At 38.3% G+C, this 23,083-nt stretch overlaps 1 protein-coding gene across 2 annotated transcripts in view; it reads left to right on the top strand.

Moving 5' to 3' along the window:
• The window catches only part of Smc3 (structural maintenance of chromosomes 3), a 42,342-nt gene that overhangs the window by 5,753 nt on the left and 13,506 nt on the right, over nucleotides 1-23,083 (top strand). Inside the window, exons 3-18 of one of the 2 annotated variants that reach the window (XM_028875064.2) lie at nucleotides 4,393-4,431; nucleotides 5,916-5,983; nucleotides 9,757-9,828; nucleotides 10,166-10,245; nucleotides 10,466-10,544; nucleotides 13,473-13,590; nucleotides 14,519-14,694; nucleotides 15,233-15,313; nucleotides 15,896-16,060; nucleotides 16,296-16,417; nucleotides 18,520-18,733; nucleotides 18,953-19,056; nucleotides 19,155-19,254; nucleotides 19,752-19,912; nucleotides 20,270-20,411; nucleotides 22,501-22,651. In XM_028875064.2, the coding sequence (XP_028730897.1) occupies nucleotides 4,393-4,431; nucleotides 5,916-5,983; nucleotides 9,757-9,828; nucleotides 10,166-10,245; nucleotides 10,466-10,544; nucleotides 13,473-13,590; nucleotides 14,519-14,694; nucleotides 15,233-15,313; nucleotides 15,896-16,060; nucleotides 16,296-16,417; nucleotides 18,520-18,733; nucleotides 18,953-19,056; nucleotides 19,155-19,254; nucleotides 19,752-19,912; nucleotides 20,270-20,411; nucleotides 22,501-22,651 (1,872 nt within the window). Of the gene's footprint in view, nucleotides 1-4,392; nucleotides 4,432-5,075; nucleotides 5,191-5,915; nucleotides 5,984-9,756; nucleotides 9,829-10,165; nucleotides 10,246-10,465; nucleotides 10,545-13,472; nucleotides 13,591-14,518; nucleotides 14,695-15,232; nucleotides 15,314-15,895; nucleotides 16,061-16,295; nucleotides 16,418-18,519; nucleotides 18,734-18,952; nucleotides 19,057-19,154; nucleotides 19,255-19,751; nucleotides 19,913-20,269; nucleotides 20,412-22,500; nucleotides 22,652-23,083 lie in introns of those variants that run through there. The other variant, XM_028875065.2, reaches the window with a different exon arrangement.

The raw sequence follows: 23,083 nt of genomic DNA, 5'->3' as shown, positions 1-23,083 counted from the left end.
TGCAGCTGGAGTTAGAGGTGGTTGTGAGCCACCTGATGTGGGTGCTAGGAAACGAACTTTAGGTCCTCTACAGGAGCACTGTGCTCTTAACCATTTCTGTAGCTTCAGTTGTCATTTTAAGTACTTATACTTACTTGATGATCTTCTCAGCTTTTATTTAGGAATAATTTTGACTTCACAGAAAAATTTCCCAATGGGAATGAATGCCTAGTTTCAATCATTGTACTTTTTTCTCATTATACTTTTTAAATCCCCGACCAGGTATGTGCATTTTTTGCCTCTTACTTCAATGGGTACTTTGCAAGATAGGGATATTCTTGTAGTCATTATCTTAAATAAGCTTAATGATATCATTCTCCACAGGTTTTAGTTTTTTTAGTAGACCTAGAAGTGTTTTTTTACAGGAACCCCACCCCCCCAATACAAGATCCAGTTTATTATTAACTATTAGGTTTAATTGTCATGTTTCTTTAAGAGCCTTTAATCTGGAACACTTCAACAACCTTCATTTTTTTCAAAATTTATTTGACAATTTCATACATGTATATAATGAGTTTTCACAAAACCCCCTATTTCCCTTACCCTTGTTCCCACCACAGACTGAAGCCCTGCTTCCTGACAAGCCCTCTCCTACCTATTTTTCTTTTCCGATCCATTGAATTGAATTATGGTTGCTTACAGAAGTACGAGTCTAGGGCTGTTTATTTATTGGAGCCTGGCAACTTATCAGTGGCAGTACCACTGAAGAAAATGACACTTTCTTCTCAGTGCACATTAACTACCTCAGTGAGTGATGGGGACTCAGGAGCTTATTAGCCAACTGTGATGAAGTGATGCTGGGTCTAATCTTGTGCGGGTGATCATAGCTGCAGTGAATTGATGACTAGTGGCCATGTCATGTCTATAAGACATGCTTCCACAGCACTCCTTCCCATCCTCTCTGGCTTTTGCATTGTTTCTGCCTCCTCTTCTGTGATTTTCCCTGAGCCTTGAAGGATGATAGAGATGATCCATTTATAGTCTCTGCCTTGAGCTAATTGTGAGTCACTGCATTAACCACTGCCCTTTACAGAATGAAGCTTCTCTGAAGAAGTCTGAGAGCAGCACTAATCTACAGGCGCAAACATAATGTTTAGTAGGCAGTTTTATACTGTTCCCATTTAGGGGCCGAAGAAATGGCCCAGCAATTAAGGGCACTGACTGCTCCTTCAGATGACCCTGGTCCTAGCAACCACATGGTAGTTAACAACTGTCCGTAGCTCGAGTTCCAGAGAATCTGATGCCCTTTTCTGAATCCCACAGACACCAGGTATGCGTGTAGTACCCAGATATACTTGCAGTCAAAATACCCATACACATAAAAAACAAAATCTTAAGAACAAAACCAAAAAAAAAAAAAAAAAACGGTCATGTCCGTTTAGCAGAACTATAGTAGATTCTTCCCTGGGACCTGTGACTACCTCAACCACAGCTTTTGTCTAAGTTTACAGTCCCAGACCTAAAGTCTCCACCTGTGGAGGGAGCCTCGCATCCAGCCAGAAAGCTGTTGGTTACCCTACAGTAGTCATGCCACTCTTAACACCACTGGGCATATCTTACCAGACAGGTCATCATTGTAGTTTATGAGGCCTACAGCTGGGTTAGGACCGTTGATGACTTTTCTCCCCCAACATCTACTGTAGTACTTGGCAGCACTATGAAACTTATCCAGTCGAAAGGAAACCAGCTAAGATACAACTTGATTTCTCATTGTCTTGCAACCCGAGTATGTGGTGTCTTCAGCAGTAGCATCTTACAATATGTTTGTAGTGGGCAGCCAGTTATATTGACAGTAGCCTGTAATGTTGGGGGGACTTGGGGCTTCCCTGATCAACAGCTTGTATCCTATATTTGGTACTAGAGTCTTCTTTTAATAACATTTGGCTACTGGGAGGTAGGGCATTATCCACCCATGGAAGGTGTTTTCTATTTAAATTTATTTATTTACTTTTAATTTATTTAGTTTTGAGATAGTGCTTTGCTGTGTCGCCCAGACTACAATTAACTGGAAATCCCCATCCTTTAGCCTTCAGAGTGTTTAGATTACAGGTGTGTACCACTGTGCTTGGTATTTTTTGTCTTTTATAATGTTGTTTCTGAAAAGTACTATAGTGCCCTGTGTTCTCACAGTATCATTTTTGGAGACAGGAAGTCAGTTTACTGCTTATTGGTGCTGTTGATACACTGTTAACTAATCAGGGTCATAGCCAATGTTTTCACTGCCTTGGTTCCCCCCCCCCACCACACACACTAGTACAGGGAGATACTTTTCCCCCTTGTAAATATGGGGAGACACTTTTAGATCATGAAACTACTCTATTTTTAAATTTATTTTATTCTATTCTATGTATATGGGTGTTTTGCCTGCATGTCTGTAACACATGCATGCATGGTGACTGGAGATTAGAAGAAAGTATCAGATTTCTGGAACTGGAGTTACAGACAGATGTGGGTGTTTGGAACTGAATTCAGGACCTCTGGAAGAGGAGCCAGTGCTTTTAAAAATTGTCTTTATGCTTAGCATTTATAGATGAGTTTTGTTTTTAGTCTGAGAGTTACAAAATGATTTTTCTATTTCTAGTATTCTTTGGCTTTTTATCACTTGACAGTAGGTGCTTCCTTCTAAGCAAGAGATCTTATTTTTCTTACTATTACTGCTATAAACTAATGGATTATTCTTTCTACTAATCATCAAGGTGGCAGTTTGGTACTCATATTTCCTAGGATTTGGCCCGTGAAAGCCAAATGTGTATAATTTCTGTCATTCAAATTCAGGTAGTGAAAAAGTGCCTTACAGAGCTGGAGAGGTAACTCAGCAGTTAAAAGCACATTCTGCTTTTGTAGAGAACCAGTCGTCAGTTCCTAGCACTCTTTGCTCAAACTTGTTGTTGAGAGTGCGCACACACACATACACACACTTATAAATAAGATTTCTGCTAGGTGTGGTGGCGCACTCTCAGGGGAGGCAGAGACAGGTGGATCTCTGTGAGTTATGAGGCCAGCCTGATCTACAAAGCAAGGCCCAGGACAGCCAGGGCTACACAGAGAAACCCTGTCTCAGGGGGAAAAAAAAGTGAAATATCTTTTAAAAACACGCCTTATAGTGGGCATGGTGATGCACAACTTTATTCCCTGAACTGGGAGCCAGAGGATCTCTTTGAGTTTGAGACCAGCCAAACAAAACAAAACACACACAAAAGAAGTGCCTTATAATTGTCTCCACTTTTGTGATTTCATTAGGCTGCATCAGTGTGTAGGGTTGATCATAAGTAGGTAGCATGAGACAGTTAACAATATGTGAATCCAAATTGCTAAAAATATCGTGTATAATTTACATGCAGTTTTTCGTGGCATTTTTATGTTACCAATGTCAGGTAGCATTGCTCCCATTTAAACTGTTGGGGGAGAGAGCAAAAGAATCAACTCCGAGGGGTGGCTTAGTGGGTAGAGTGCTTGCTGTGCAGGCCTGAGACTGGAGTTCAGGTTTCAGTGCACAAGAAGTGGGGCCTGTCAGTGTGGGTCTGGGACCTTAACACGGCCTAGAGTTCAGCTGTATGGGGTGGTAGCCAGTTGGGCTAGCTGAAATGGTGAGTTCCAGGTTCAGGGAGAGGCCACCTCAAAAATTAGGATGAGCAAGAGAGGAAGACACCTGTGTTGACTTTTGTCTTCCATGTGTGCATGGGTGTACACACACACACAACACACACTGAAAACTAACAAAAAGAAAAACTTTACAGTCAGGTGTGGTAGTGCGTGCCTATAATTTCAGCATCTGGAAAGCTGAGGCAGCAGGATTACAAAATTAGAAGCTAGCCTGTACTACATAGTGAGTACCAGACCAACCAGGGCTGTGTAGGAAGACCTGGTTTCAAAACAGAACAAGCAAAAACTACCTAAAAATTATATAAAGATTAAATTTAGTAGGTAATTACTGCTCTGTTTCTTTCTTTTCTTTCTTTTTGGTTTTTCGAGACAGGGTTTCTCTGTGTAGTTTTGGAGCCTGTCCTGGATCTCGCTCTGTAGACCAGGCTGGCCTCAAACTCAGAGAGATCCACCTGGCTCTGCCTCCTGGGTGCTGGGATTAAAGGCATGTGCCACTGCTGCCTGGCTACAGCTCTGTTTCTTTTACCCACCACTTTTTAATTTCAATATTAAGTGTTAAGAAGTTGCATTTAAAATTTTAAAGTAGAGGGCGGGGCATACCTGGGAGGACTGGAAAGTGAATATGCTTGGGGTTTGTGATATGAAATTCCCAAATTAAAAAAAAAGTTATGGAAATTTTTAAAAATAGATTTAGTAATTTTAAATTGACTTTTTTATATGAACTAATCTGTACTTTTTGAAATTTTATAGTGGGCAGAAATGGATCTGGAAAAAGCAACTTTTTTTATGGTAAGTATAGATTTTTGGATTTTAATTATATGAAGACTCAAGTGTCTTTCCATTCATACACACACACACACACACATACACACATACATATATATGCATTAGTGTTTTGCCATGGATGTTGGGTCCATGGAACTGGAATTAGAGACAGTTGTGAGCTGCCATATGGGTGCTGGGAATCGAACTGGAGTCCTCTGGAAGAGCAGTCTGTGCTCTTAACTGCTGAGCCATCTCTCCAGCCCTCAAGTGTCTTTAATAGTTTATTAAAATGATTGATTTTTGAGATTATATCTGCACGAAACCTAAGAAGTCATACATAGTTGTGGTTTAGTGTAGTGGGTTAGGGTATGTGGGTCTGAATTATCTGTCTTCGGTCTGGCTTTGTGAGAAAGCAGAAACACTTGTTCGGGGTATATCTTGGATGGATTCTGAGAAGGATAGAGCAGTGTAGTAAAAATACTGATACCTGTTTAAAGATGATAAAAATGTATTAAAAATAACATGCCTTTAACAAGTCCTTTGAGGAGAAAAAAAAATCAGTGGACTTGGACTATAAGGAGGGGTTAAAAATGTTAGCTTAGTTAATAGTGCTTGTGAACCGGTTTAGTAGGAGTAAAGGTTCTGTCCCTTTACACATGTTCCTGAAGGATACTGAAAGTCCTGAAATGGTTGTAATTTGGTGATGGTCAGAGAGCAGATTGAAGTAAAGCATGCACCTCAGATCCCAGGGAAAGGAGGACAGTGCGAATCCACCCATCCCAGGTGAGGGTGTTGCAACCAGTCTGTCAAAGCGCATAACATCATACATGAGTGTTCCTCCCTCGTTCTTACACTGATGGTATTTTAGAGATCTCTTGGGTAGATCTGGACCAGAATAGCTAAAATAACCGTATCTTGGACAGTGAGTGGTCCATCGGTTAGGTATTTTGTATGGAATGTAGGGCTAGTTCTCACAGAAGTGTGGTATAAGCAGTGCAGCAAGAGCTGGGAATTTGAAACAGTTCCCTGTATTTCTTAGTTCACAGAAATGTGTTCAGATTTAGCAGTACATCATTGTACTGTTATTAGGCAAGAGGACTTTTTTTTAAGGTGATTAAAACCTTGTGTAGCCTGTTTATGTAGTTTGTTATTCTATAGTGCATGGCTTTATAGTGTTGACCTAATTAATTAGTATAGTATATACTTTTATTAGGGAGTTGACCTACCTTCTCCTTCTCTCGTTTCTTTTTCTTTTTTTTTTGGGGGGGGGGATATTTGAATGTCTTTTTGTATTTCAGTGAAAGCTTAGTTTCTTGATATATCATCCCCCCCTACCAGATTAGTCTGATATACTGGAAAATTGTCTGCAGTCATTTTGTTTATATGTGAAACAGTTTATCTGCAATGTCTATTACCTGATACGTTACATTCTGTTAAGATACAGGGTTATGAATAAGCTGCAAATCCTCCTTTGGAATGTACTAATAGCCTTATTTTTGTGTTTTTAGCCATTCAGTTTGTTCTTAGTGATGAATTCAGTCATCTTCGCCCGGAGCAGCGATTGGCTTTATTGCATGTGAGTGAGACTCTTTAAGACATTCATTGTTAAGTATTTTTAAGCATACATTGTCAGTCCTTGCTTTGAAAAAAATTTGCTGGGCATGGCAGCTCACTGTAATTGCAGCTCTTGAAAGATACAGGATTGCCTTGAGTTTGAGGCCACCCAGGGCTTTCATAGTTCCAAGCCAGCTTGAGCTACAGTGTGAGATCCTGTTTTTAAAAAGGGAGTTGGGTGAGGAAGGACTGGAAAGATAGTTCAATAGTTAAGAGCACTGGCTGCTCTTCCAGGGGTCTTGGCTCTATTTCCAGCACCCACATGGTGGCTCACAAACGTCTGTATCTCCTTCTGGCCTCTGGGCACCAGGCACACATATGGTGTGTTATGCATATGCAGGCAAAACACCTGTACATGCAAAGTAAAGATAAATACATCTTTTTTAAAAAGTTCAAATTACAAATCCTTTGTGAGCATGATGTAGTATTAATTCCTTAAGTGTGCTATTCTCTTATAAAATTTATTGTTCTACATCAGTGCCAGATAAAGGCCTAATAATTTCATAATAGTTAGAAGAAAGTTATATATATTCCTTCCATATGAACTTTTTCAGATTTTGCTTTTTAAAAATTATTGTTGGTGTGCCTGCCTGCTTCTCTGTTATGTGTATCAAATGAGTGCAGGTTGCTTGAGAAACTAGAGAGGGCATTGGATTCATTGAAACTGGAATTTCAGGTGATTATAAGCCACGCTGTGTGGGTGCTGGGAACTGAACCTAGGTCCTCGGCAAGAACAGTAGGTGTTCTTAACCACTGATCTATTTCTTCAGCCCATTTACATTTCTGTAAGACTATTGGTTCTATAGACAGGTTTGCTGAGGACAAAGAAGAATTGCAGATTGGGGAGCCTTAAGATACACAGCTGGAAGTTGAGGGCATAGAGAAATTACCATTGCAAACCTAATGAAGTTCATATTTGTATTAGTACCTCCTCTTTTCAATGTGGGAAACAGTATATTTAGGGCTAGTAATGTAGTTCAGTGGTAGAATGCTTGCCTAGCATGTTTGAGGTCATAGATTGATTCCTGTAGTTGATTTTTTATTTTACTCTTTGGGGACCCTCCACCCAGCTCCCAAATAAATAGCACAGAGACTTATTTTTACTTAAAAATGTCCAGCCTTATCTTGGCTTAATTCTAGCTAGTTTTTCTAACTTAAATTAACCCGTTTGTCTTCTACATTTTGCCTCTAGGCTTTTTAACCTTTGTTATTCTATATGTCTTTCTTCCTTTCTTACTGCGTGGCTGGCTGTGTGGCTGGCCCCTGGCATCCTCTCTTTTTCTCCTTTTTTTTGTCTCCAGGACTGAACCCAGGGGTGCTCTACCACTGAGCTAAAATCTCCCCAACCACCCCCCCCCTTTGCTCTTGTTTCCCTATTCTGTGTGCCAGCCCTGGCTATCCTCTCTCCTCTCTAGCTATTGGCCGTTCAGCTTTGTTAGACCAATCAAGTGTTTTAGACAGGCAAAGTAAAACAGCTTTACAGAGTTAAACAAATACAACATAAAAGAATGCAACATGTCTGCATCATTGAACAAATATTCTACAGCATAAACAATGTAACACATTTTAAACTAATATTCCTCATCAGATCCCCAGCACTACAAAACAAAACCTATAAGGAAAGTTGTTATAAATTTTATTAGAATAAGAAATTATAAATGGCTGTAATGATACACCACAATTTAGCTTGTTTACATATTGTATATAATTAGTTTTAAGATCAGATAATAAGATTGCACAGTATATCTAAATGATGTTTCTTACATATAGGAAGTCCTTTTTAATCAATGATTTTTTTTTTTCCTTTTTGTTTTGTGTTTGTAGCCCAATAATCAAAACTGATACAGTATAGAACACTCACTAGGCTTCTCAGATTGGCATTAAAAGAACAAATCTTTTAGGTGGGGGAGAGTGTGTTGGGGTAGGGTTAAAGGCCACATGTCAAGATCAGGTGTTTTCCTCTGTTGCTGTCTGCATTATTTTTTTGAGGTGAGGTCTCAGTGAGCTCCTGGGCGTCTTTCTTTGCCTTTGTTTCCTGCCCTCCAAATACTGGGGTTACAGACATGGCTGTTGTGCCTAGCTTTTATGTGAGTGCTGTTTATTCAGACTCAGGTCCTCATGCTAGTTTTGCCTGCACTTCCCCATTTCTAGAAAATAAGTAGTGATTTGATACAGTGAATGAGCTGAGCTGAGGAGATATGATGGTAAGTTATCTGGACTTGGTATGTAGTTGTGTCACAGAGTGGTCTGAATGTGGCACCTTAAATGTGTGTATTTCTGTTAGCAGATTTAAAATCTCAAACTATGCCTCATGTGTTTAAAAAACAGATTTTCAGTAATCATCACACAGTTTCTTAGTGTTCCTTTCCAGTATCAAGATGAGGCTACAAGAAAAGATCCTTAATGTATATTACATATTAGCAAACTGGTAGAATTAGGTGGCTGCAGGCTATTGTGCCCTAATAAAGTAGCCCCAGAAAGTATGTCTGCAGTAGCGTTGTTGCTGTGATAAACTACCTAGCATAAACAACTTCAGGGCAGAAAGATTTATTTTGTTCATAGTTTCATCGTCCCTGGTCCTTGTTTCTGTTGCTCAGCCGCATAACGAGTCAGAGCATCATGGGAGTGGGAATGTCTGACAGGTCTACTCATTTCATGGTGGACAAGAAGCAGAGCTGGACATTGTGGCACATACCTTTAATCCCAGCACTTGGGAGGCAGAGACAACATAGATCTCTGAGTGGGAGGCCAGCCTGGGCTATATAGTGAGACTCTGTCTCAAAAAATGAAACAAAAAACAATGTCAGAGACCTGGGCCATAATACAGCCCTCAAAGATAGATCCCTACTACACTACTTCTTGTTTGGCCCTGCCTCAAAAATAGTGGTCCCATGAAGGCCCAAAACTTCAGTGTGAGTCTTTTGGTAGGAATACTTCATATCCAAACCATAACAATATTTTGTCTTTATATTTTTTGTATAGTTCTTATTCAGAATAAAAAATATTTAGTAAGGATGTTTGGCTGTGGGATGGTCTGTATGTCAAATTGCTCTGATTAGTCAATAAATAAAACACTGATTGGCCAGTGGCCAGGCAGGAAGTAGGTGGGACAAGGAGAGAGGAGAGTTCTGGGAAGCAGAAGGTTGAGGCAGAGACACTGCCAGCTGCCACCATGACAAGCAGCATGGGAAGACGCCGGTAAGCCACCAGCCACGTAGCAAGGTATAGATTTATGGAAATGGATTAATTTAAGCTATAAGAACAATTACCAAGAAGCCTGCCACGGCCATACAGTTTGTATGCAATATAAGTTTCTGTGTTTACTTGGTTGGGTCTGAGCGGCTGTGGGACTGGCGGGTGACAAAGATTTGTCCTGACTGTGGGCAAGGCAGGAAAACTCTAGCTACAATGTTTTGTCATTCTGATTTAATGCCTTTAATATTTAGCACTCAGGATATGTACTAGTGTGGTGGAAGTTTTTCCTCCATTGAGTCATGCTTAGTATGCACTAAGCTTTGTGTGTGTTGTGGGGGGTTGCTTGTCTTAAGAAAGGGTCTTACTGTGTAGCCTAGGCTGATGTTGAACTAAAAGTCAATCTCCCACCTTAGTCTCTCCAGTGCTGAAATCACAGGTGTACACCAGCATGTCTATCTGTGCAGACTTTAAAATGGTATTAAATAATATAAAAATACCACCTAAGTTAAAAATCTGCCTTTTTTTTTTTTAATGTTTTAGGAGGGTACAGGTCCTCGTGTTATTTCTGCTTTTGTGGAAATCATTTTTGACAATTCAGACAACCGGTTACCAGTAAGTGATAGTTAATTTCTTTTTAAAAATAATGTTGAGAATTTTATGCAATGGCTAATTTTTCAATGTTTAAAATTATAAGCACTGAAGATTTATAATTTAGTTTATGCTAAGGTAAATAAGTAGTGTGTCTATGGATTTTGTGTTTAAATTTTAATGACTACTCAAGTAAACAAAGGAGTATGTAAAGCAATTGTAAGAAAAAATTTTTCTAAATATTCATAGTATCTTTAGAGAGATTGTTGTAATTCTAAAATAGTTGTGATCAAAGACTTTAAAATGAATTTACTTAAAAAGATGTCTACTTGACTGTCTTTGGGCTTTTATTTTTTCTTAGATTGATAAAGAGGAAGTTTCACTTCGAAGAGTTATTGGTGCCAAAAAAGATCAGTATTTCCTAGATAAGAAGATGGTCACGTAAGCATTTGTCTTGATGTTTACAGTTTGTTCACAAAAAACACGAGATAAACTACCTCATATTCAGCAATCAGTTGTTAGTATGAACATGCAGTCCCTGGTTTCTCTGAGGGTTCAGTTTCTATGTAGTTCCTAATGCTAAGTAACTTAGCAGCTAATTTGCTTATTGTTAGTTGCTTTAAAAATTATTTATCTTGAAATCTTCATTGTTTATTAACAGGAAAAATGATGTGATGAATCTCCTTGAAAGTGCTGGGTTTTCTCGAAGTAATCCCTATTACATTGTTAAACAAGGAAAGGTAAAACAGTTGTACGTCCTTTTTTGTAGAAATTATTTTTCTTGATATTGATTCCCCCTGAATGATTGAGTTTGATTTGTTGGTTCTAGTTGTTAAGTTGGAACAAAAAAACTAGTCATTACTGTTTTATATTCATTGATGTATTTTGTATTGAAGTTAATGTTTTGCAGGGCTGTGAAGTACCAAATATATTTGGGTATTTTTGTTTATTTGTTTTTGTAGAAAGCCCTGGCTGTCCCAGAAGTCAATATATAGACCAGTTTCTCTGGTCTCAAACTAACAGAGATCTGACTGCCTCTCCCTCCCTAGTGCTGGAATTACCGGCTTGTGCCATCACTGGGCACTAGCTTTATATTACAAGAAATATGTCAATAGATTAAGTAGGTCTTGTTTATTAGTGACCTCTTGTTTATTAGTGACCTAGTGAGGTAGAATTTATTGGAAAACATTGACTTTTGGAAGTTACAGTGATCATATCTAAGACTATATTACATAAGTTCTATAAAAATTACATTTGAAGCTGGGCAGTGGTGGCACATGCCTTTAATCCTAGCACTTAGGAGGTAGAGGCAGGCGGATCTCTGTGAATTCTGGGACAGGTAGTACTGTTACACAGAGAAACCCTGTCTCAAAAAACAAGAAAAATTACGTTTGAAAAAATTACTTCCTAAAAGTAATGTTTCATTTAGTTTATTATGGAATTAAAATATTCAAAATCTTACATTGCAAAAAACATACCATAATGCTAAATATCATTTTCCCTTGAAATTTTTTTTTATCAGCTAGACTATAAACTCTGGCTGATTATTCTACTGCTTCCTCATATAATTTTCATCTTAGAACTTATCTGTCAGTAGATTTGGGGGGGGTATTTTTTTAGAGTATTGTTTGATATGTGTACTTTTGATAAACCATAGTTTCTTAGCTCAGAACCAGCTTTTTTTTTAAATGTAAAAGTGTAAGAATAACAATTTCTTTAATGCAGTGGTAGTATTTTGATATCTAATGATTTGTATTAAGTGACATGCCATTTAGATTCTACCAGTATCTTTGTCTATTAAAACATACCATTCTTATTATTTTTTTGTAACTTAAAATTTTAAAATTATTATGTGTGCATGGTGTGAGGATCCATGGTGCTATAGCTTACATGGGGAGGTCAGAGTGTAGGGTCTAGAATCTAGCTCCTAGCCACTACCCAGAGTTCCTCAGAGAAATGTTTCCCAGGAGTGAGGGATGAAAGATTTCTATAATAATTTCACACACGGGCAAAATGTTCTTCACTCTGTTGTGCTGTTTATTGTTCCATCAGTAACACGCTTCCAAGTTTATATGTAGCAACTTGTTGGCAATAAGAAGGGCTGCCAGGTTATTTCTCAGGATCACAAGTATTCTTTGTAGATATGATAAAAGGCACATGTAACAGAAAACTTGTCAGCTTAATTGGCGGCCAGTCTCTGCTGCATTTGTAAAAGTTGTGGCTTTTTTCTTCAAGGGGCAGCTACAAGTTACAAAGGGGAGAAACTTAAACCATAGAGAGATCTAAGAAGAAGCAAAGAATATGTCCAGATATAACAATAATATCTGGACATGGTTAGTTGGTTAACAACCTTTTCTCTTAATCACCTGAATCTCAGGACCTAAATATAAACAGCCTCCTGAGCCTAAACTCTTGCATAAAAAAACTGGTATAGAAGCATATACAAAGTGTTAATTGCTTTTTGAATCAGAGTGGGGAGGTGTTGGTAAGGTAGGGCTAGTGGAGGAAGCTTAGGGCAATATAGGTCGCTATTAATCTTTGAAGGACTTTGGTATAACAAGGCCAGCTACCTGCAAATCCACCTTACTGAAATCTGTGAAAGTTCTGTTTGTGATTTGTTCAGGACACTTTGTTTGGCCAAATTGCCCTGTCAGTAAGCCAAGGATAGAGAACAGGCTTCTAAGTTTCTCACCGTAATGTGGAGAGCTTGTTTTGTTTACCAGAAAAACATAGTGTAGAGAGAAGTCATCTTCCTGACCATCCACAAATATATTTGCCCATAAGATTGAGATGTAATCATGAGGTTACAAATATACATTTCATGAAAATGCATGGTAATGGGGAGAGAGAGATGGCTCAGTGGTTAAGAGTTCTGACTATTTTTGCAGTGTTCTTTTACAGTGGTATTCATCTTTTATACAATTTTTTATATTGCCTAAGGGGGGAAAATGGTAGTATTTCATATATAAGATAGTGATACTAGTAAAAGAGACTGGTAAATAAAGGCGTTAGAGAGATGTTGACTATGGGGGCTGGGAGAGAGCTCAGTTGGTAAGGTGCCTGCTGTGTAGGTAGGAACAGTGTCTGGTGATCCCCAGCACCCATGTGAAAAGCCCAGTGCAGTGGCTCATCTTTGTAATACCAGTGCTGGAGAGGTGGAGAGGATTCCCAGGGCTGTCTCAAACAAGGTGAACAGCTCTTAAAGAATAGACCTTTGATATCGCAGGCGTGTGTGCATATGTGCAACTACGTATACCTGAGTATGCACACAAGAGAAATGGTCTGTTTAATATATATATGTTGGTTTAATCATAACCTGCTAAAAACTTACCACATGCAAATTTGTATTAAATGTTTCAGAGCCAAGCATAGTGGTGCATTTTAGTAATAGGGAACGGAGGCAGGAGGATTGAACGTTTGAGGCCAGCTCCTAAACTACACAATGTAAGCAGTTCTTAAAAAAAGAGAGAGCCAGACGTGATGTTGCATGCCTGTGATCCCAGCACTCAGCAGAGGCAGGTGATGAGTCTGAGGCTAGGCTGGTCTATGTGATGAGTTCCAGGACAGCCAGGGCTACATACATGGAACCTGTCTCAAGGAGCTGAACAATAAAGGAAAACCTAAAAATAGTTGTCAGTTGTTAATAATTATTTTTTCTGAAATTATAGATCAACCAAATGGCAACAGCACCAGATTCTCAGAGATTAAAGCTATTGAGAGAAGTAGCTGGTACTAGAGTGTATGATGAACGTAAGGAAGAAAGCATCTCCCTAATGAAAGAAACAGGTAAAATAAATGTGTTCTACTTAATTTTTATTGTCAGTTATTTTCTCGTTGTTAATAATAGTTAAAAAGTGTTGTCTGGACTCAGAAACACACTATATGGTAATTTTCCTGCATATTGAGTAGAGGAGAAATTAGTTTGAAGCAGTTTAAGGGTTGAGGTTTGTAGTACTTCATCTTTGAATGACTATTATTAAGTAATAGGGCCTTTGCAAGTCAGCTAACTTGATTCTAGCTTCCTCAGAAGTGTTATCAATAAAACTGCTATGTTTTTCCCTCCCTTACAGATACTGGAAAAGTATCAGCTGTTACAAAGTTCTAAATTGTTCAGAAAAAAAGTAGATGTAGAATTTTTAACTTGAGGTCCTTACTAGTATATTTACTGTGGGAACCCTACTTTTTTTTTTTTTTTTACAGTTCTAAGTTCAAAGTCAGTAAACTGACATGACTTTAGGCTTGATTTGTCTGGTCCCAAGACTTCCTGTCTGCAAACTCCTGTTGCAGATTATGACATTTGTCTTGTAGATTAAGGTAATGTCATGACTGGATTATAGTAAGTTGTTTATATGGTAGCAGCATTCAGCACCCTTAATGATAAAACTGTGGATTAGTAATGCTGGTGGTAATTTCTTTTCCTTTACTATTGTGGGACCAGCACACTGATGTGAAAACAAAGTGTAAACTGGGATCCTTTGCCACATGTCAGAGTGGCCGTTAGTGTGTAAATTTGTTCTCCAGTGCTTTTTGTTTAAAAAAAAAAAAAAATCAATCTTAATTGCCATTTTTACATCTTAGATTTCATTACCACATGATACCAAAAAAATAATGCTATACTCCTAGAAGGTAATTTTGATTTATATTTGACAAGTGATATTCCATGAAAATTATTCAGCACCATCTTCTTTCCATTGTTTTCTTTTTTCTTTTGAAGAGGGCAAACGGGAAAAAATCAATGAGTTGTTAAAATACATTGAAGAGCGGTTACATACTCTAGAGGAGGAAAAGGAAGAACTCGCCCAGTATCAGAAGTGGGATAAAATGAGGCGTGCCCTGGAGTACACCATCTACAACCAGGAGCTCAATGAGACTCGGGCCAAGCTGGACGAGGTAAGATGCGACCTTTACATCAAAGTTGTTCTGATTTATGATCATGGTAACATCTCTGTATTTACCTTTTAGTGATTTTTAAATAGAAACTTTAAAATGAAAACCTTTTTGTGTGTTTGAGACAATTTTACTTTAAGACCCAGGCTGGTTGTGACTACTGAGTGTTGGATTTACAGGAATTAGCCTCTCTACCAGGCCAAAAAGTAATAGATTCATTGGTTACTGATTTCCTTTTGGTTACTGAAAAGGATGTTTAGAGCTCTCATTGTACCTAAAATACAGTGAGTGATTATGTCAGACCAGATATTTTTTTTCACATTTTAGAATATATTTTGTAAAATAATACTTATGATACTTTATACAAAAATTTAGTTTAGATTATCCTTGTTTTCTATTTAAAGGAAAACATAAAAGAAATTTTCTTTATAAAATTTTAAGTTAATTTTATGTTAGCTTTTTTTTGGCAGTTGGAAAATAATTTTATAAAGTGTTAGACATACAGAATGAGTTAGAAATAGTAAGTTGTTTTGTTTTTCAGCTTTCTGCTAAGCGAGAAACAAGTGGAGAGAAATCTAGACAATTAAGAGATGCCCAGCAGGATGCAAGAGATAAAATGGAGGTAAGATCATAAATAAGCTTCAGATCTATCTATCTATCTATCTATCTATCTATCTATCTATCTATCTATCTATCTATCTATCTATCAATCACCTATCTATCTGTTTTTTTTTTCGAGACAGGGTTTCTCCGTGTAGTTTTGGTGCCTGTCCTGGATCTCGCTCTGTAGACCAGGTTGGCTCTGCCTTACAAGTGCTGGGATTAAAGGTGTGAGCCACCACTGCCCAGCTTATTTATATTTTCAACATTGCAAACTTTTTGTACCAGAGTTGTGGGATGGTGACCGTAAAGGGAAGGGACAGAGATTGGATATTGGAACTTAATTGTTGACTTTCAACTGAAAGAAAAAGATGGACCTAGCAAAGTGGTGTGTACGCTGCAAGCCAGCAGCCTGAGTTCCATCTCTGGAACTGATTCCAGAACATTGTCCTCTGACCCTCACTTGTGCTCTGTGGCATGTGCACCCTCACAGTGTGTGTGTGTGCAGGTCCACGGATATTTTGTAAAGAGATGTAGGTGGTTGGTGGTGTCGTGGTCCTTCCATTGTACTTGTGTTTCTGACCTATTTTCTCTTTCTGATTAGGATATTGAGCGCCAGGTTAGAGAACTGAAAACAAAAATTTCAGCTATGAAAGAAGAAAAAGAGCAGCTTAGTGCTGAGAGGCAAGAGCAGATTAAGCAAAGGACCAAGTTGGAACTTAAAGCCAAGGATTTACAAGATGAGCTGGCAGGCAATAGTGAACAGCGGGTAAGTTAATGAATAATAACTGTGTTGATAGAGCCACACGATAGAAGATAACCTTTTCTGTGATGGTTGAGTTTTTACAAAAGACTTGCCACATTTGATTTGTACTCAAGTATCAACTTAGTAAGTGCTCTTTTTATTAATAGTTTAGTTGTAGAATTGAGTTATTTTCATGAGGAAACATTTTTTTGCTGATGTATAAATTAAGCAGATTGCATTTTACTTGCTTTATTTACAGAAACGTTTATTAAAAGAAAGGCAGAAGCTGCTTGAAAAAATAGAAGAAAAACAGAAAGAACTGGCAGAGACAGAACCTAAATTCAACAGCGTAAAAGAAAAAGAAGAGCGAGGAATTGCTAGGTCTGAGAATTTTCACCAACCATTAACCTTGCTGCGTAGTTGTTACCAGTGATCTCTGGGTGGTTCCAGGTTCTTGGTGTCTTGTTCAAAGAATTGGGAAAGATGCTCACACAAAAGAAAACAACCACTAGTTTTATTTAGAGCAAAGCAGAAATACCCATTTGAACACAAACAGTTATCAAGAGGTTGCTAAGGGGAGTAACTTCCATTGTTTGAAGTGAGGTGTACATGCAGCTCAGTGCAGGTAGGGGTCCCAGGTTGCCAACAGGTTGCTAGGTACACTGTTAGGAGAGGGCTGTGTGCATAGCCCAAGCCAAGTGGAGCCCATGTTGGTAAGCTCCTATATTTGCCTGCCTGAGTTCCTTTATAGAACCTACATATCTGTACGTTAAGGAGGTACTAGCATAATAGAGGCAAAAATCATAGACCCACTTCATATAAGCAATTTTAGTGATTACTGTGAGCCATGTGGTTTTTGTTTTTATTTTTGTTTTTGAGATTGGATCTCACTTTATAAGGCTAGTTTCTATGTGCCATCATACCCATGGTGCTTTTGTACCTATAAGGTCTAGAGTACCACTACTCAAAAGCCCTAGGAGGTTGGACATGCCTTTTCTTTTTGGAAGACAGTCTCACTTTAGAGCTCTAGCTAGCCTTGAACTCAGGTCTATCTGCCTCTGCCTCCCCAGTGCTGGGATTAAAGGCATGCACCATCATGCCCAGCTTCACTCTTTATTGGGTGTGTGGTCTGCCTTGGAGCATGTGGCAGTCAGAAGACAATTTAAATTGGTTTTCTCCTGTCATGTGAGTTGTGGGATGGAGCTGATGTTCAAGTTTGTCATTAAGAGTCTCATCCCACTCAACCATCTCTTGCTGGCTGCTAGTATCTACTTTAAAAAAAAAAAAAAAAAAAAAAAAAAAACCCTGAGGTTCTGAGAGGTTTTGTTTTTTATTTTTGAATGACTGATCCTCCTGACCTGCTTAGAAAGGGCTGGAATTACAGGCATCTGCACTGTGTGTGTGCAACACCACACCCAGTATTTATACAGGTGCTAGGGATGAACCCAGGGTTTGCATGTTAGGCAAGCATCTCTACCAGAGGAGCTATATCCCCAGGAGAGGTTAGATAACTTAGTTAAGATAACTGAATGTCAGAAAATCCAAGCAGCATCTTTTTTAGGGTTAGTGGTGAGGCCTGGGTCTCTTGTAGCTGAGGCTGGCCTTGAATTTCTCTTGCCTCAGCCTCAAGTTCAGTTGGGAACCAAAGGTACATACTACCATACCAGATCTAAATAACATTCTTTGTTTTGAATATTTTCCCCTTTCAGTACTGTTTTAACTTCCAAACATTTTAGTATTCATCTAGATTTCAGTGTTTGCTTATTCCTTGTGATTTAGTATATTTTGTGGGTTTTTTTCCTGTTTTTCTTACATGCCTCGCAGGTGCTCTTCCACTCTCCTGTTGAATTAATCTCTCAGCTGTAGCCCCTTAACATTTTTACGTCACTTGTATTTATTTTAGTGGACAATTATTCATATTCTTTGGCCATCATTGTGTGAGGGTCTCCCCTTGTTTTATAGGAACATTTTAGGTAATCAGAACATTTATGTTCTGTATGTTAAAAACATTGTATTATTCTTTAGGGTGTTTTATTGTATAGTTGAAAATTCATGTATCAGTTAAATATTGTTAGATCATGTTTGAAAGTTTCTGAAGTAGGACAGTATCATTGTCTAGATTTAATGACCAAACCAGACCTTGGGTCTGTGTAAAATCCTTAGTGAAGGGATTATTCTACTTGATTTTAATTATGATATCCAAGTTCATTTGGTGTTACATAAAGGAGCTTTATTATTTAGCAGTTATTTTTATCACTTAATCCCCCTCCCCATTTATTTTATTGTGGGGTGTGGATGTGCTTGCCACATGTGTAGAGGTCAGAGGACAACTTTTATGAGTGTTTTCTTTTTCCACCATATGGGTCCTGAGCCATCTCACCAACCCTTAATTCTCTTTTAATGTAATTTTTAAAGGATAGTTTCTGCAGGATTGATAATGATTACAATTAATTTTATTTCTTGTTCTCTTCTATCTTCTATAGATTGGCTCAAGCTACCCAGGAAAGAACTGACCTTTATGCAAAGCAGGGTCGAGGAAGCCAGTTTACATCAAAGGAAGAAAGGGATAAGTGGATTAAAAAGGAGCTGAAGTCTTTAGATCAGGCTATTAATGACAAGAAAAGACAGATTGCTGCTATACATAAGGATCTGGAGGATACCGAGGCAAATAAAGAGAAAAATCTGGAGCAATACAATGTAAGAACAATTTTGCTTTTTTGGTTTTGGTTTGTCTGAGACATTGTAGCTCAGGCTGTTTCTGGAACTCATTGGGTTTTTAGTAGCTTCTCTTACATATAATCAATATATAATAAATTGGACATATTTAAGTTATGTCATTTGTTGAATTTCAATATGTATATGTTTATCTGCTTTTTGTCACTATGGATTAAATTGATAATGATTTTTTTCCCATAGAAACTGGATCAGGATCTCAATGAAGTCAAAGCTCGGGTTGAAGAACTGGACAGAAAATATTATGAAGTAAAAAATAAGAAAGATGAATTACAAAGTGAAAGAAAGTTAGTAGACTAAGATGCTGTGTTTTTACATGGTCTTTGTTTGGTTTCAGTACTTTTCTCTTAATTAAATACTGTGCCATCTCATTCTTACTGGTTAGTTACTTGTGGAGAGAGGAGAATGCAGAGCAACAAGCACTTGCTGCTAAAAGAGAAGACCTGGAAAAGAAGCAGCAACTTCTTAGAGCGGCAACAGGAAAGGTAGGCGGGGCTCTCATTTCCGCAGCCATCCGACAGTCAGTATGTACAGCCTGAGTTCCACGCAGGAAAGAGATCACTCAGAAGTATGAAGTAGTGGATTATGTAGGCAGATTTTCTTTTGTTTGCTTTATACTTTTATTTTGCTCTGCTTGAGTTAAGGTCTCTCTGTGTAGCTCAGGCTGACCCTGAACTCATAGTCCTGCTCAGCTCACTGAGTGCTGGAATCACAGGTGTGTGCCATCATACCTGGTTTATTACTTAACATTATTAATGAAAGCAATTTTGGTTGTTAAAGATCCCATTTTAAAGTTTGTCATCATAGAACAGAGCCCATAATAGTGTTAAATGTAGTTATATTTCAAGTAGATGATATGCTGGATAGTGTTTAATATTTAGTATTTTATATATAAGCATATATAAAATGGCATAATAGGCTTATTTCTTGCCAGCAAGAGTGTCTTTGGTGATGCTAATATTTTTCACTAACCGGTTTACAGGCTATTTTAAATGGAATAGACAGCATAAACAAAGTGCTAGATCATTTTCGTCGAAAAGGAATAAACCAACATGTTCAAAATGGCTATCATGGCATCGTAATGAATAATTTTGAGTGTGAGCCAGCTTTCTATACTTGTGTGGAAGTCACTGCTGGTAACAGGTGAGGTTTTGTTGTTGTTGTTTCCAGTCTGACATTTAAGTGGGTTTTGCTGTTGTTGTTCTTTTAAAGATGAAGAAATGAGGACAATATAAAAACAATTTTGTGGTTTGTAGTACAATATGTCATCTATTACCTGCTTAGTTTTATATTTATCTCTCAAATTAAAGAAGGTAGATGCTAGATACTTGTTTCTAGAACTTTACCCTTTTGGGGCTCACCAGTTCATTGGAATGTTTTCAGTCTTTTCTCCAGACAAATTGATTGGATTGCATAGAAAAATGTGAACTGTGTGATCCTTAAATGCTTATAAACACCTTACAGTCTAGCAGTAAATATGTGTCTTATTCTGTTTTGTAGGTTATTTTATCACATTGTTGATTCAGATGAAGTCAGCACGAAGATTTTAATGGAGTTCAATAAAATGAATCTTCCTGGAGAAGTGACTTTTCTGCCTCTTAACAAGTTAGATGTGAGGGATACTGCCTATCCTGAAACCAATGTGAGTCCAAGTCTAGGTTGTTTTTTATTATAACATCTACTGAGTGTGTTTTGGTGCTTAGGTACTTTCCATTGCGATTCATTGATCTGTAAGGTAAACATGCTTTCTTTGCATGGAGTGTAGTTAGTGCTGGGTTGGGTTGAGGAGGGAAAGGTCACAGCCAAGTCATGAAACAATCATTGTATATGCGTTTATCATCTCAGTGACAGAGAGCAGGAGGCTTAGGAATTGGGGGAGAATTCCCCAAGAAACCTATCATATAAAAGGAGTATGTTGAGGGTTTTGAGATATGCTTTTAAAATAGTTTAAACTAAAAACATCTATTTTTGTTACTAGGTATATACACTTTAAATGGATTGCCGGCTTTGAAAATTTAGTTGCTTTGAGGTATTTGATCTCAGAATGTTGATTGTTTTAGCAAACTTAGGCTCTAGGATTAAGACTGAACCTATATGAGAATGATCTGTAATTTAAGTAGAATATAGAGAGCCTTTCTTGCTTTTTTTTTTTTTTTTTGGTTTTTCAAGACAGGGTTTCTCTGTGTAGCTTTGCGCCTTTTCCTGGAACTCACTTGGTAGCCCAGGCTGGCCTCGAACTCACAGAGATCCGCCTGGCTCTGCCTCCCGAGTACAGGGATTAAAAGGCGTGCGCCACCACCGCCCGGCTCTTGCTTTTAAATATACCAATTTTACCATTGAAGCTCTGAGGGGGTAAATTGAGGCTCACAGATATGACATATGAATGAAACAAAACACAAGAGGCTGGGAAGGTAAAGGCATGTACTGCCGAGTCTGAGCACCCAGGTGTGATCCCTGGAGCCACCTGGTGGAAAGAGACACTGAGTCTTTCAGATTGTCTTCTGACCTCCACATGTGTGCTGTGGCATGTCTACACAGGTACATAGACATACAACATGCCCAGAAAAGTACACACACACACATACTGTACAGAGCGAGAGAGTCTGAGATGTGTGGCTCACTGGAAGAACATTTATGTAATGTGCAAGATGTTCTGGGTTCAGTCCTCAGTGTGACAGGAAGACAGAAGACTGGATGCAGGGTGGTTCTGTTTGTACTGTATAAAGAGCGACCTAATTAAGATAACAGGCCAGAGAGATAGACAGTAGCTTAGTCTAAGTAGTGATCACCTTCATTGGGTAACCACAAAGTAGCTACTATGCGGTTAGAAATAGCTCCTGTGCTACAGTATATTCCTTCTTGTGCTGTATAGTGGTTACGTTGTTCTTTAATTATTAAAAAGCTCTGTTCTGACTTTAGGAAAGAAAAAAATGAAAATGATGTGTATGTGTGTTTATGAGCAAGTGGAGGCCAGAGAATATCCTCTTACCCATTTTCACCGTAATTTTTGAGAAGGGGTTTCTTTACTAAGCCTACCTCACTATTTGGCTAGATTGACTTGTCCTGTAAGCTCCAGGGATCCACCTATCTCCCCCCCCCCCATTCTCCAGGGCTGAGGCTACAGGTGTGTTTTGCCCTGCCTGGCTTCTTGTGTGGGTACTGGGGTTCTGAATTCAGGTCCTCAAGCTTTCACACGAAGCCCTTTACCTGCTGAGCCATTCTCCTAGCCTGAAAATAAATATTATCTGAAAAAGTATTTTTCTGAATATCAATTTAGATGTCTGTCATAACTAATTAGAACACTGAGGAAATAACTAGTTTTATATTTTTACCTTTTATGTCATATATACTGTCTCATCTTTCCATATATTTTCTCATTTAATCTTTACAACTACATAAGGAAGGGGCTGTTGTTACAGTCTCGAAGTAGGTCTTAACTAGGTAAGTTAAGCACACATCTCCTGGCAGCAGAGATAGGAGTTAAGCTTTCATGGTCAGGTCAGCTTAGAGTAGCTCTTCACAGTAACCAGCGGTAAACCTTTGGCTACAGGGGAAGGATTTCCAGGCTGGTTCAGTACAATGATTTTTTTTCTCTACTGACTTCTGTATAAAAACCAGTAAATTGTAATATTTGTTTTCGTTTTTTTTTTCATAAAGAAATAGTTATAATTCCGTAAACAGTTTTTGATAAACTGTTTCACAGTATTTTTCCTAACATATTTTTGTTCTAGGATGCTATTCCTATGATCAGTAAACTGAGGTACAATCCCAGGTTTGACAAAGCTTTCAAACATGTTTTTGGGAAGACACTCATCTGTCGGAGCATGGAAGTTTCCACTCAGCTGGCTCGTGCTTTCACTATGGATTGTATTACTTTGGAAGGTTTGTAATAGTAATTAGCTTTAAACACACTCCAATGAGACATGTAATATGCAATGCGTAATGTGTCACTTGGGCAGTAAGCATATTGGGGAGTATTTCGTAGAGTTTAGTCATATTTTAAAAGCATTTGAAAATTCACGTCAGTTTCATCAATTTTTAAAATGGTTTAAATAAAAGTTGGTTTAAATAAAAGTACAGATTCTACTTGTAAGTGTAAACGTTTGGTCTCTGGCATCATATGCTCCTTTGGCTGTTGAACAACGAAGCCTATGGACCTTTTCTCAAAAATGAAAACAGTGGCTGGGCGGTGGTGGCGCATGCCTTTGATTCTAGTAGAGGCAGGCGGATCTCTGAGTTCAATGCCAGCCTGGTTTTATAGAGTGAGTTTCAGGACAGTCAGGCCTACATAGAAACCCTCTCTTAAAAAACAAA

Source organism: Peromyscus leucopus, chromosome 1 (genome assembly GCF_004664715.2).
Source record: "Peromyscus leucopus breed LL Stock chromosome 1, UCI_PerLeu_2.1, whole genome shotgun sequence".
Taxonomy (NCBI): Eukaryota; Metazoa; Chordata; class Mammalia; order Rodentia; family Cricetidae; genus Peromyscus; species Peromyscus leucopus.
The sequence above is the reverse complement of the archived record's forward strand: the minus strand, read 5'-3'. Positions and strand labels throughout refer to the sequence as shown.